Source organism: Sinocyclocheilus anshuiensis, unplaced genomic scaffold (genome assembly GCF_001515605.1).
Source record: "Sinocyclocheilus anshuiensis isolate Anshui unplaced genomic scaffold, SAMN03320099.WGS_v1.1 scaffold293, whole genome shotgun sequence".
In the NCBI taxonomy this organism is placed as follows: Eukaryota; Metazoa; Chordata; class Actinopteri; order Cypriniformes; family Cyprinidae; genus Sinocyclocheilus; species Sinocyclocheilus anshuiensis.
The window spans coordinates 160,544-172,733 of NW_015540858.1; the positions used below are offsets into that span (position 1 = coordinate 160,544).

At 35.7% G+C, this 12,190-nt stretch overlaps 1 protein-coding gene across 1 annotated transcript in view; it reads right to left on the minus strand.

Annotated features, from left to right (window-relative positions):
- LOC107687921 (microtubule cross-linking factor 1-like) overlaps nucleotides 1-12,181 on the minus strand; it is a 58,770-nt gene extending 46,589 nt beyond the window's left edge. The window contains exons 1-3 of the mRNA XM_016485410.1: nucleotides 11,264-12,181; nucleotides 8,347-8,571; nucleotides 8,055-8,213 (exon numbers count right to left, since the gene is read on the minus strand). Coding sequence (XP_016340896.1) covers nucleotides 8,055-8,213; nucleotides 8,347-8,571; nucleotides 11,264-11,998 — 1,119 coding nt within the window. The 5' untranslated portion in view covers nucleotides 11,999-12,181. The remainder of the gene's footprint in view (nucleotides 1-8,054; nucleotides 8,214-8,346; nucleotides 8,572-11,263) is intronic.
- Between the last annotated feature and the right edge of the window lie 9 nt (nucleotides 12,182-12,190).

Genomic DNA, 12,190 nt, shown 5'->3' on the forward strand with positions numbered 1-12,190 from the left:
AAAAATACTTTAAAAAAAAAAAAAAAAAAAAAAAGTAAGAATACCGTGGTATTACCATTATGGCCCAAAAAAAAAAAACATCTATATTTTTAAATTTATGAGTTTATTTTAAATTAATAGTAAAAAACAAATATTAATAATAATTGTTTTTTGTAAATGTTAATTTTTTTATTTGATTAAATATTTTATTATTATTATTAAAAAATAACATAATATAAAAAAAAAAGAAAAAAAGTGAATTTAAAGAAAACCACACAAATAAAAACACTATACACTGTTTATTTTTTATTTTAGTAGCACAATTACATTTTGTGTAAAGGTGTTTAAATAATAATAATAATAAAATATTGAATAAAATAAAAAAATAATAAAAATAGCTTTTTTCTCATGGCAAAAGGTCAGATTAGCGCCAATGCTGTTCTTAGAAGTGTCATTCAATACTATAAATACAGTAGCCATTTAGTACCACTGTATATATCAAAATACCATATAGTTTTACCATCTGATACCATACTGTACTGTAGTAGTGCCATTGTTTTGTAAGGACTCGCATAAGAAACTGCCTCGGATTCACATACTGAAGAGAAAACTAAACAGAAATATTGGACTAGAGATATTGAGCACACTATTGTTTGTGTGGATTGGATTGAACATGCACACAGAGCCGAATCCATTTAGCCTGGATCTTGTGTTTTTATTTCTAAGCAAAGCAGCAAAGATTAGAAGAGCTGTGCTGAACGCTTATCTCCTTCAAAAATATAAACACAGATATAAAGACTGCAAATTAAATATGCTACTTCTAATATTACACACTCATGAAAACACACACACTTGCTTCTTAATTGCTCTTGATGGTCCTCAGCAAGATGATGTTTAATGCATCTCTCACAACCCTGCTGAAAAGATTGCGTATATTAAAAAATGCCACCATTGGTTCTCACATAATACAGGAGTGTTTACAAACTACATTTTGTTAAAGGGGTCATATGATGCGATTTCAAGTTTTCAAGTCTCCTTTCTCTTTGGAGTGTTACACCCCACTGGATGCAACAAATGCCTCGTTTATAATGGGTTTTAATGTTTTTGTCTTGTCGCTCCGGGACAGGGCATCACAGTATGGTGAGGGAGTAACATTTCCGTCACACGCTTGAGGTATTCACCCAATCACAACGCACTGGATAGCTGGCCAATCAGAGCACACCTCGCTTTTCAGACCGATGAGCTTTGTAAAAATCGATGCGTTTCAGAAAGGCGGGGCATAGAGGAGAAACAATAATGTACAGTATGTGGAAAATAATGTGCTTTTTTAACCTTAAACCGCATAAACACATTTCATTACACCAAATACACAAAATAATGTTCTTTTTTAGCAACGTCATATGACCCCTTTAAAGATTAAACAAAGAACTAAATTTCAGTCTGTTCTTCATACAAACCTAATGCATTCCTGTATCTCAAACAGTAAAAAGCACGGCGCTGCAAAGCAAAGGTCATGGGTTTGATTCCCAGGGAATGCATGAACTCATAAAATTTATACTTTGAATGCAACATAAGTTGCTTTGAATAAAAGTATCTGCCAAATGCATTAATCTAAATGTAATGTAGTCATTCATTAATACAACAAAATATGAAAGAGCTGACCAAAATATATTAGTGTTATTTTAGCATCAATGATCTATTATATAATATTTTTATGTATATTTATTATTTTATTAAAATAATAAATTTGTATGTTTTCCATTTCTATTTCAATTTAATAATCTATATAATTCTAATTAATTTTTATTTGTTTTATTTTATTACTTGAAGTTAAACTAAAATAAAATGAGAGATGATATCTTGTCAACTAGTTGAAATTAGAATTTTTTTTTTACATTTAATTTCACATAATTTTTTTTAAACGTTTTTAGCTTTAATTTGAATTTTAGTTAACAATAATAACCCTAATACAGTATCACCGTGACCCCCAAATAAAAGAAGTCTTCTGGTGCCGTGTGCTCAGTTCAGGTTGTGTTTTGTGTATGCGGAGTGTGTGTGACTGTAGGAGCAGACCCTCGTTCCTGCTCTTGCCTGCCTACAGAGAGAATCCACTAACTAGGTCAATGAGATCCACTACTTCAGATCCGCTTCCTGCACCAGCCAGAGAAACACAGCATCTGAAGAAATCACATCTCTATATCTATGATTTATCAGCCTTTTGACAATATTTGACCATAAATATGAAAACAACTAATATTGAAAACGATTTGTCTTTTCAATGTGCACTTCTGTCATTTTTAATAATAAATATTTGTGAAGATATTTTCTCAAAAGACATTTTTGTGCAAGATTTTGTGACATTTATTTATGAAGATTCAGGGTCAAATTAAAGTGTAACATTTATCACTGATACTGGCTGCCAATTAGCTTCAAAATATTTAAGTAAGATGTTGCAAAAAAAGTCTAGTAACAAAAATAAAAGCATTAAAAAAATCTAGTTACAAATAATCAAGAAATGTCCATTCTGTTTCCACTAAATGAACACAATGAAGAATTAAATTTAGTCATATGCACTGACATAATAAATAGCAAAATATTATTGCTATATACTGTATATTAAAAGGGTCTTAAAACGGTATTATGGATTATGGACTTATATTTCTTACAGAACTGACAGTTTAAAGTGAAAACACCTTAATGGTGGATTTGTTTATCAAACATTTAGCTTTTTTCTTCTCAAGACATTAACTGATGGACTGGAGTGGTGTGGATTATTGTGATGTTTTTATCAGCTGTTTGGACTCTCATTCTGACGGCACCCATTCACTGCAGAGCATCCATTGCTGAGCAAGTGATGCAATGCTACATTTCTCCAAATCTGACGAAGAAACAAACTCATCCTAATCTTGGTTGGCCTGAGAGTGAGTACATTTTCAATAAATTTTCATTTTTGGCTGAACTTTTCCTTCAATATATGACAAGAGCCCACACATACACTTCTGTGAACATTTCTGTGCAATGAAGCAGACAACTGACTGTGTGTCATTTATTTTAAAGAACAAATATTCAAAGAAATATATTCGAAATAGTTCGAAAAACAAGGTTCAGAAAGGCTAATTCTCCCAGTGTTTGGACAACAACCTGATCAGCTCTATTTTACGTGCTTATACCACATAATAACATTTGAGATTTAACAGAATCCTCTGAAACCTGGAGCACCATTTCAATTGCACGCTGATCTATCTGAACAACAGTCTGAGACCACGTTCTGGACGTGTGGTGGCAGTACGGTGCATTACAAATGACAGGCGGTCATTAGCGACCCGCAGCACACGAAACCACTGAACTGTTTACAAAAACCTCCATAAGCTGATGCCATATCACAGCCTGACACATATAAACCCATCTGAGAGCCTCTCTCTCCCTCTCTGAGTATCTGTCTCTCTCTCTCACTTCCTCTCCTCCCCCGTGAGGCAGGAATCTGCCAGCAGGTTTCATAACAGGCAGCTCAGTTGGATGAATTCTGGTCGGGGTGCCAATCCCACTGCAGGAATCAGAGCTGACAGCAAACAGCCTGGACACCAGCGATAGCACAGACAAAACATTTCCATACAATAACAGCAAAAAGTGTCCTAAATTAACTTCAATTTAAATAAGTGAATTTAAATATTTTATCGCAATGAAAAAAAAATGTAATGGGATTCTTTTGTTTATATTTTACTTAATGAAAAAGAAGCCTATTTCTACGACCATTAAGATTTGTTTTTACACATTTGCTCCAAAATTCTTAATACTCAAATGCAAAATAATAATAAATTTTTTTTTAATACATTTTATAATTTATATATATATATATATATATATATATATATATACTGTATATGTAGTACTGCTTTTAATTAATGGTGAAATTTATGGAAAAAATTATAGTGTAATACAATATATTTTTTTAAATCTTTGAAAAATTATGGAAATTATTCTTAGAAAAAAAAAATGGTGAAACATCCAAACACATTGTTTTAATGTGAATTGGGGGAGGGGCGGGGCACCAGTGACACTAACAAGAACAAGAAATGCAGACAAACTTGTCGCGAAATGTCACGCAAGAAACTGAAAACACAGCAGTTCAAGCCACTATTGATATCTACAGTATTTTAAGCAAGACAACACAAGAAAGAGATCTATGTGCCTCAAACCCTGTAAAATGTAAATCTTGTAAATCAAAAGCACCAAGCAGAGCAGCAATATATTGTAAACACAGACATGTGGAAACTGTGCTTTGACAATCTTGAAATCTAGAGTTGCACCGTCCTGAACTCTGAATGCTGTATTTTTAGTTCCTTCACTGCCAGATCAGTATTTAGATACTTAGAGAGGAAATAGCATCCCGTCTGCCCAGCTTAACCTCATTCCAATCTGTTTAGCATGTGAACAAAAGCCATCCAAACCTGTGCCACGCATGCAGGTAGAAAATAAAGGTACTTTGAAAAGATCTTGCTGATCAAGAACTGTTTTTCACAGTATGGGTTCTTGAGTTGCTATATGGTTATTTGGATATAAAAAAAAAAAAAATTCATAATTGGTTGTTCCAATTAATGTTTTCCTTTTCCTTTTATTCATTCATTTATTATATTTTTTGTATAGTTTTTATATGTTTTATCATTTGTAAAAATATATATATTATTATTTTGCATTTTGGTATTGAGCATTTAATTTAATATATTATTTATATATATATTTTTTTTAATATATTTTTTATTATTATTATTGCTGTTTTTAAAAGCTAAAGCAAAATACCAAGAAATGTATTTCAATATATTTTATTATTTTTATATATATAAATAAATGTTTTGGTATTTTGAAAACAATAAATTAATTAACGATAAATTAAACTAATTGACTGATTGATTGACTGACTGACTGATTGGATGGTTTTAAGGTGTAAAGTCTTTAAAGTCAACATGAAACAAAATAAAACAACCTTACTGACATCATGCAACATTTTGAAATTTAACTACATACATTGAGAAACTATTTAAACAAACATGTTTTTTCATAAGAATAATGTGCACCAATAAGCTGTTCACATTAAGACCAGGAATGTGTATTAAAAAGCAAACAGGGCTAGTTCTGATTTCATGTTGACTTTAATATTTCAACTACTTTAATATCTAAAAAGCTGTTAAAGTTGAAACTAAAGGCATGACATCAGCTGGAAAAGTACGTCAAGTTAATTGAACATGGCAGTGTGCAAGAAATGTGTGTGGGGCGAATGGAGGGATGGGAAAATGAAGGGTATGGTGTGATGAACGCTGAAAAAGTGGAGCTAGACGTTTTCTGGGGCAAACCTCCAGAGAGACGCGCTATAGCTCACAAAGCGCTAACACTCATTTCAACGCTTTCTCTCCTTCACACTCATTATATCTGTCCTTGTGTGTGTGTTTACCTTTCCAAAATACATGATAAATATTAATGCAAAAATAAAACAAAAATTAATTTACACCATAAAGGCTGACAGCATGCAGAAAAAAAAATCTGTTTTTAAAGGAACAGTTCACCCAAAAAAACTAACAATCTAAGTCGTGTCAAAAAAGTAGCGTGAATTTTCTGTTCCACAGACGAGAAAGAAAGCCATACAGGCATCAAACAACACATGGGTGAAAAAACAATGACAGAATTTAAATGTTCCGACGAACTGTTCCTTTAAGAGTTGTTGTTCCCCCCAGGGGATGTTTTACAATGCAGCAGATCTCAGAGAATCAGAGGGGATTCTGGGATACCAGTGCAATGATTCACTGTTGTGATCCTCTGCTGTTTGAACTGCATTAACAAGAGAATAGCGTACGCACATACGAATTTATAAAGTGGATCTAAAATCTGACTAAATCCGAAAAAGACAATGCAACATAGGCGATATAGAAAAATAGCCAAAATAGATGCTCGCCAATTCTGCATTTATTTTATCAAAAATGAATTTATGAAATATTATTACAATTTAAAAAAGCTGTTTTCTGTTTCTAAAATAGCTGTAATGTACATTACATCCATATTTATTCTCCTCCACACTGCAGCAGCATTCATCTGCATGTACAGATGGCTCTACCTGTGACTCAGTCTTTCCAGATTAGTTTCAGATGAACCTGACCAACTCCAGAGTAACTCCTCAGCATCCAATTACAGAAGCAGAGCAACCGCTACGGCCTCTCATGCATTAATGCACAGGACAGCAGGCTTCAAAGTTAATGTATTCATCCATACTTTAAAGCAATTCACAGTACGCTAGGGTGGGCGGAAGTCTAACCCTCGGGCCGTCCAGGTTTAAGTGCCTTTTTCAACAAAGTTGATCCAGCAAGATTTACATCACAGCATTTCTACAGTCTGTGAATCATTTCCAAGTTTGTTTGAACTGCCTTCAAGTAATATTCTGGGTTATTTACAATTTAAGCACAATAATGCTGTGGAATACCAAAGAAAATTGTTTGTCGCTTGATGAAAACTAGCAGTACTGCAATGAAAACACACAATTAATATATAGGTAACACTTTACAATAAGGTTCCATTTGATAACATTAACTTAACATGAACTAAAAACAAATACAATGTTAATTCCAACATTTACTAATACATCATTAAAATAAAAAGTTATGGTATTTAAGGGACCTAACATGTACTAACAATGAAGAGTTGTATTTATATTAACTAGTGATAAAAATATGTAAAAATATAAATTTGTGGTTAATTCAGGACATTTGGGCCACTTTTTCTGTCATCTAAATAGCAAAAAGACTCACTGAATTCACCCCAGGGCTCGCAAAATTTCAAAATCGCTGGTAGCCCTTCGGGCAGACATTCTTCAGATTTTGGTAGCCCAAAATGAATTTAAGTAGCCCGAATATGAAAAAAAAAGACATCGGCTGAAATTCACTGCGGACAAATCAGCATGATTAAAAACTTAATTGATCGCTTTTTTTCTTCAAATAACAAGTCAAGAGAGTAGGGGTGCAACAGATCACAAAACCCACGGCTCGGATCATATTGCATTATCATATCAGATTTTGAATAACAGATCGGGTCATTTTGCAGATGAGCAAAAAAAATATGATTCTTTATTATTTCAATAACAGAATACTTATTTGATACCACAGCAAAAACTAGTAGCATATAGGGATTTAACGATTCACTCAACTCACGATGCGATGCGGTTCACAATACTGATTTCACAATACAATTTTCTCACAATTTTTCTTTTTAACAAAATGAGATTTAAGACAAATTATAAATGAAAAGGTGTCCTTTTATTATTTCAATGCTGCACATTTCTTTGACATTAAAATATGTAAAATAATAAAACTAACTTAAAATTTTAAAACAAATCCCAAATCAAATAATTAAATAATACAAATAAAATAAATCTCTTCATATAAACAAACTAAGGAATTCGGCTGTGCTTTTTCCATTTAAAATAAGAGGCAACCACTGCATTTTAATCACGATCCAAACAAAGAAAACAGAATGGTCTGATTTTAGCTTTGTTAATGAGACACAAATGTCACTCTCTGACAGCAGGTGGCGCTTATGGAACACACCCTATTGCTCAGTGTTAATGTTAGTTAATACATTAACTATTCATTTTTAGGATAGCATTATTTTTTAGCAATGATTTATGCATTATATACGAAAAATGCTTAGAGCTCCATTAACAAAAATACAAGCTTCACATTTTTTATTTTAAATAATGTGAGCTGCTTCAGGATTTCATTGTAAGTGCATTAATATAAACACAATTCCTGCTTGTTTTTACAAACTAAAGAAATTATTTTCGGCTAAAAGGTAGTCCACAGAAACTAAACTATAAAGCAAACAACCCAGAATATTCCTCTTAAGAATACAACTGCGATTCTCTGTCCTTGAAAATAAACGGCACACATGAATAAAAAGATGCAAAATCGCCACACTACTTCATGAATATGCTTTTAAAGATCTCGTCTTATAAAATACTTCCTCTGTGATCCAATTCAATAAAAGTGTGCACCATGCACAGGTGTCTCAATATCTAATAATGAAGCGTGTTGTACCTCTTTGGCTCTCTCGAGCTCGTTCTGCATGGCCTGTTTGGAGATCTCCACCTCGATGAGCTTTTGCCTGAGCTGCTCGTTTTCATCTTCTGCCCGTGTGCGCTTGTCTTCCACTGTCTCCAGTTCATTGTGCAGACGCACAGATACATCTTTGGCCACCTATGGATGGAAGGACATGTTATATTACTTTGTTTTCAACTCTCATTAGTTAGAGAAATTAACCAATGATAACTTGTGATCTTAGATATCAAAACACATATTTAACCCCACACATTGCCTATAAAAAAAACACCTTGAGGTCCTGCTCCAGACCACGCAGAAGCTCTCCGTCGACATGTCCGGTCTGAGCTACACGCAGGCTCTTCTGTTCAGCCTTGCGCAGGCGGTACTGCAGGATCCGGCAGTTCTTGTTGGAGCGGTCCAGTTCCCTGCGCAGTTCCTGGAGCTGGTACACCTCCTCCTCCAGGTAACTGTCCCTGATCTCCTCCATCTCTGCTCGCAACTCGTCCACTTCATCCTAAAGCAAACCGAATCAGGATTAGAATCAGAATGCACATCAGAATGAGAATCTGGATTAAAAAAGAAAGAGGAAGAGAATCAGAATCAAGATTAGAAACCGAATTGGAACCAGAACTAAAAGGAAATCAGAATTTGAATTATAATCAAATTCCGATTAGAGTTCAAATCAGAATCAAAAGGAAAATAAGAATGAACGGAAGCCATGAGAATCATCATTAGAATGAGAATCAATATCAGAAACAGAATGACAATTAGGATTAGAATCAGAATCAAAATGAGAATTACAATGAAAATCAGAATCAGAATGAACATCAGAATGAGAATCAGGATTAGAAACAGAAAGAGAATCAGAAGCAGAGTTGGAACCAGAACTAGAATGAGAATCAGAATTTGAATTAGAATCAGAATCAAGATCAGAGAATCAAGGATAAAATTCAGAATCATACTCGTTCAGAAGGATAATTAAAACGGATCTGATTATGGAATGAACTTGCACCGAAATTACTTTATGTAGGAGTAAACCTGAATGAACAGCAGAATGAGAATCAGGATTAGAAACAGAAAGAGAAAGAGAATCAGAAGCGGAATTGGACAAGAACAATGAAAATCAGAAACAGAATGAGGGCTGGAACAAAAGAAAAATAATAAATTAAAATCATAATTTGAATTAGAATAAGAATCAGGATTAGAATCAGGTTATAAAACTCTGAATCAATGCATTCAAAATTAAGATGAACATCAGACTAAAAGCCAGAATGAGAAACAGAAACAGAATAAGAATCAGGATTGGAACTAGAATAAAAATCAGAATTAGTACTGAATTAGAATTATAATATGAATCCTCATTCAGGATTCTAATTAAATTGATCTAATTTTGCAGTGTACATGAACTGAAATCATGGTCTGAAATGGCAAGAACAACCTCCTTACTACAATAAAGAAAAAGACACTTCAAAAATGACAAAAACAAATAAGACTGCAGGTAAAGAAACTGTAATCATCGGTAAAACCCACATCCTGAACTATAATGAATGACTGTCATTTGTGACGCCTCATTTCTCAGTAAATACTGCACAATGCCTCAGCGCATCCAGTGTAAACAAGGTCGAGGAAGAACGACAGAAAGGCAAGGAAAGAGAGACAGACAGTGACAAACAGCCCAAACACAATGACCTTCACTGTATGATGTTGGGGACAAAGTCGTGTGACAGCAGCGTCCCGCCACATACTGTCTGGATGTTCCTGTCAAACATGAGTTATGGTGGACTAAACAATTAATGTCATACTATACTACTATAACATGGACATATTGCTGTTTATTTGATTAAATATTGATTCATACATGCTGCAGTATAGTATTACTTACAGAGCGACGGAAAGACAGAGAGACAGAAATAAGAGCATAAGCACATCTGCTTTAGGGAGGCTCCAAACACACGGTCCGGCTCTGGGTCAGGAGGGACGCGGCCATTGCACGCAGCTACTAAAGCGGATTAACACCACGTCTTCAGAGATAAACTTATGAAAATCCTGTTTGTGACAGCAGCCGAGCCCTGTGCATCTGACAAAAAAGATAAATCATTTATGGAATTATGCTAATTAGGTCTGCCTTCATCTACCCATCACACTGAGGGCGAAGACTGTGATGCGTTTCCTGCGGGAGTTTGAGGGTCTTTCTGATGCACGCTGGCTTCATCTGTTCTCTGTGGACTGATCTGACCTAAAAATCAGTTAAAGTGCAGATTTATGGATCTAGATCTTACTCTCCTCACAGTACCATGGTATTTTTTTTAAGTATCTTGGAGTACCTTACTATAATGGCACTGTCTTTTGATACCATCACAGCTCTTCTTGTAAGAGATGTTGCATCATGTTTATATGGTACTCCAAAGTACTTCAAAAGCCAAAAAAATGTGCCATGCTACTTTTATGTATTTATTTACTCTGGAAAACATGCTTTAATGGACAAATGATGCTGCAGTACTGTTAGCCTTAGAGATGAAAACCAATAGGATGAATTTAATACATGGGCAAGAACATAAAGAGGGTCAAAAACTAATTACAGTCTATAACTCTCACATGGATTTATAGCAGCAGCTCAACCCATAATCCTTCAGATAACCACACAAGACATTAAAAAAAGTAAAATAAATCTTATATTATATTATTTATATTTTATATTATATTTATAATAAAACTCGAATTTAATAAATAAATATAATAAAAATATTTAAAACAAACATTTTATATAGAGAGACAAAAATATTTTAAATAATCTGATTATATATGTGCATATACATTTTTTTATAAAACAATAAATAATGTTATAAATGTATCATTTATAGATTTATTATTTTTATCTTTGTATTTTATAATATTTTTATGCATGTATATACACACACAAAATAGACAACAAACACACACACACACAAACACACACACGCACACACACACACACACACACACACACACACAAAAAACATTCAGTAGTATTGTAAATCAAAGTTCCCCACTGTACCGTGGTACTACTTTACTTTTTAAACGTTTAACCATCTCCAAACAAAAACCCGGCAGCTTCATGCTGATACTGAACATTCAAGTAGGCCTACTATTTTCCATGGTACTCCAAGTCACTTTTAAGAATACCGTGGTAGTACCATAGTAGCCTACATTTCGGTGTGTCGGCTCACCTTGAGGTAGTCATTTTCCGATCGAAGGTCTTCGATTTCCCTCAGCAGTTCCTCCTGGGCCATTTCCTTGCCCTCCGGTTTGAATTGTGCGTCCTTCTCGGCTTTGCATTTGTCCGCGTGCGCACCGGGCACAGGTGCAGCCTGAGATCCTCCCGCCAGCGCGCGCACCCGAACCCCGGCCGCCTGCTCGCTCGAACCGGAGCCGCTGCCCGACTCCGCATCGCTACTGGCGGCCTGAGCGAGTCTCTGCTCGTCGGACAGCGGCTCGGAGGGACAGTCGGACAAATCCGAGCTGCTGTCCGTCTGACAAACGCCGCGTCCGGTGGGGACGCGTATCGGGGCCAGCCGTCCCTTGCTCTTGGCGATCTGCGAAGCGGCGGCATCAACCGCTTTGCAGGCCGGTTTCGTCTCGGATGCTGCATGCTGAGTGACCTTAACGGCCTTTTTTGTCGCTGAGGGCTTGCTGTTGCTTCTTGCAGGTGCTGATGCGGTTTTGTCCTTCGCGCCCGGAACGGTGCGTCTCGGAACGCGGCTCTGAGGTGTCACCGGCGCGGCGGACGCTGGCTGTTTGTTGAATTTGGGGGATTTTGGCACGATCGGTTTGGCCGTTCGCGAGTGGACATCCTTCAGGACGGGTCTGGCAGGGGACGGCGCTCGGTTTAACCTCTTCTTCTCCACCTGAGGATGAGGATGATGGCTCTGCGGTTTGGTGTCGGAGCCATTGGAGCTCTCCATTATACAACCTGACAGACGGAACCAGCCGCGCGTTTCTGTCTCATCACTTCAGATGGACGCGCGCCCGTAATTCACTTGCCCTCAGCCATCGCCGCGTTGCTCCTCGCGCTTCCGAACGGAATACGGTGGATGAGGTGGTGTCAAGTGAGAATCTCCGTGCTTCTGTGCGTTTAAAATCAATCCGTCCGTATG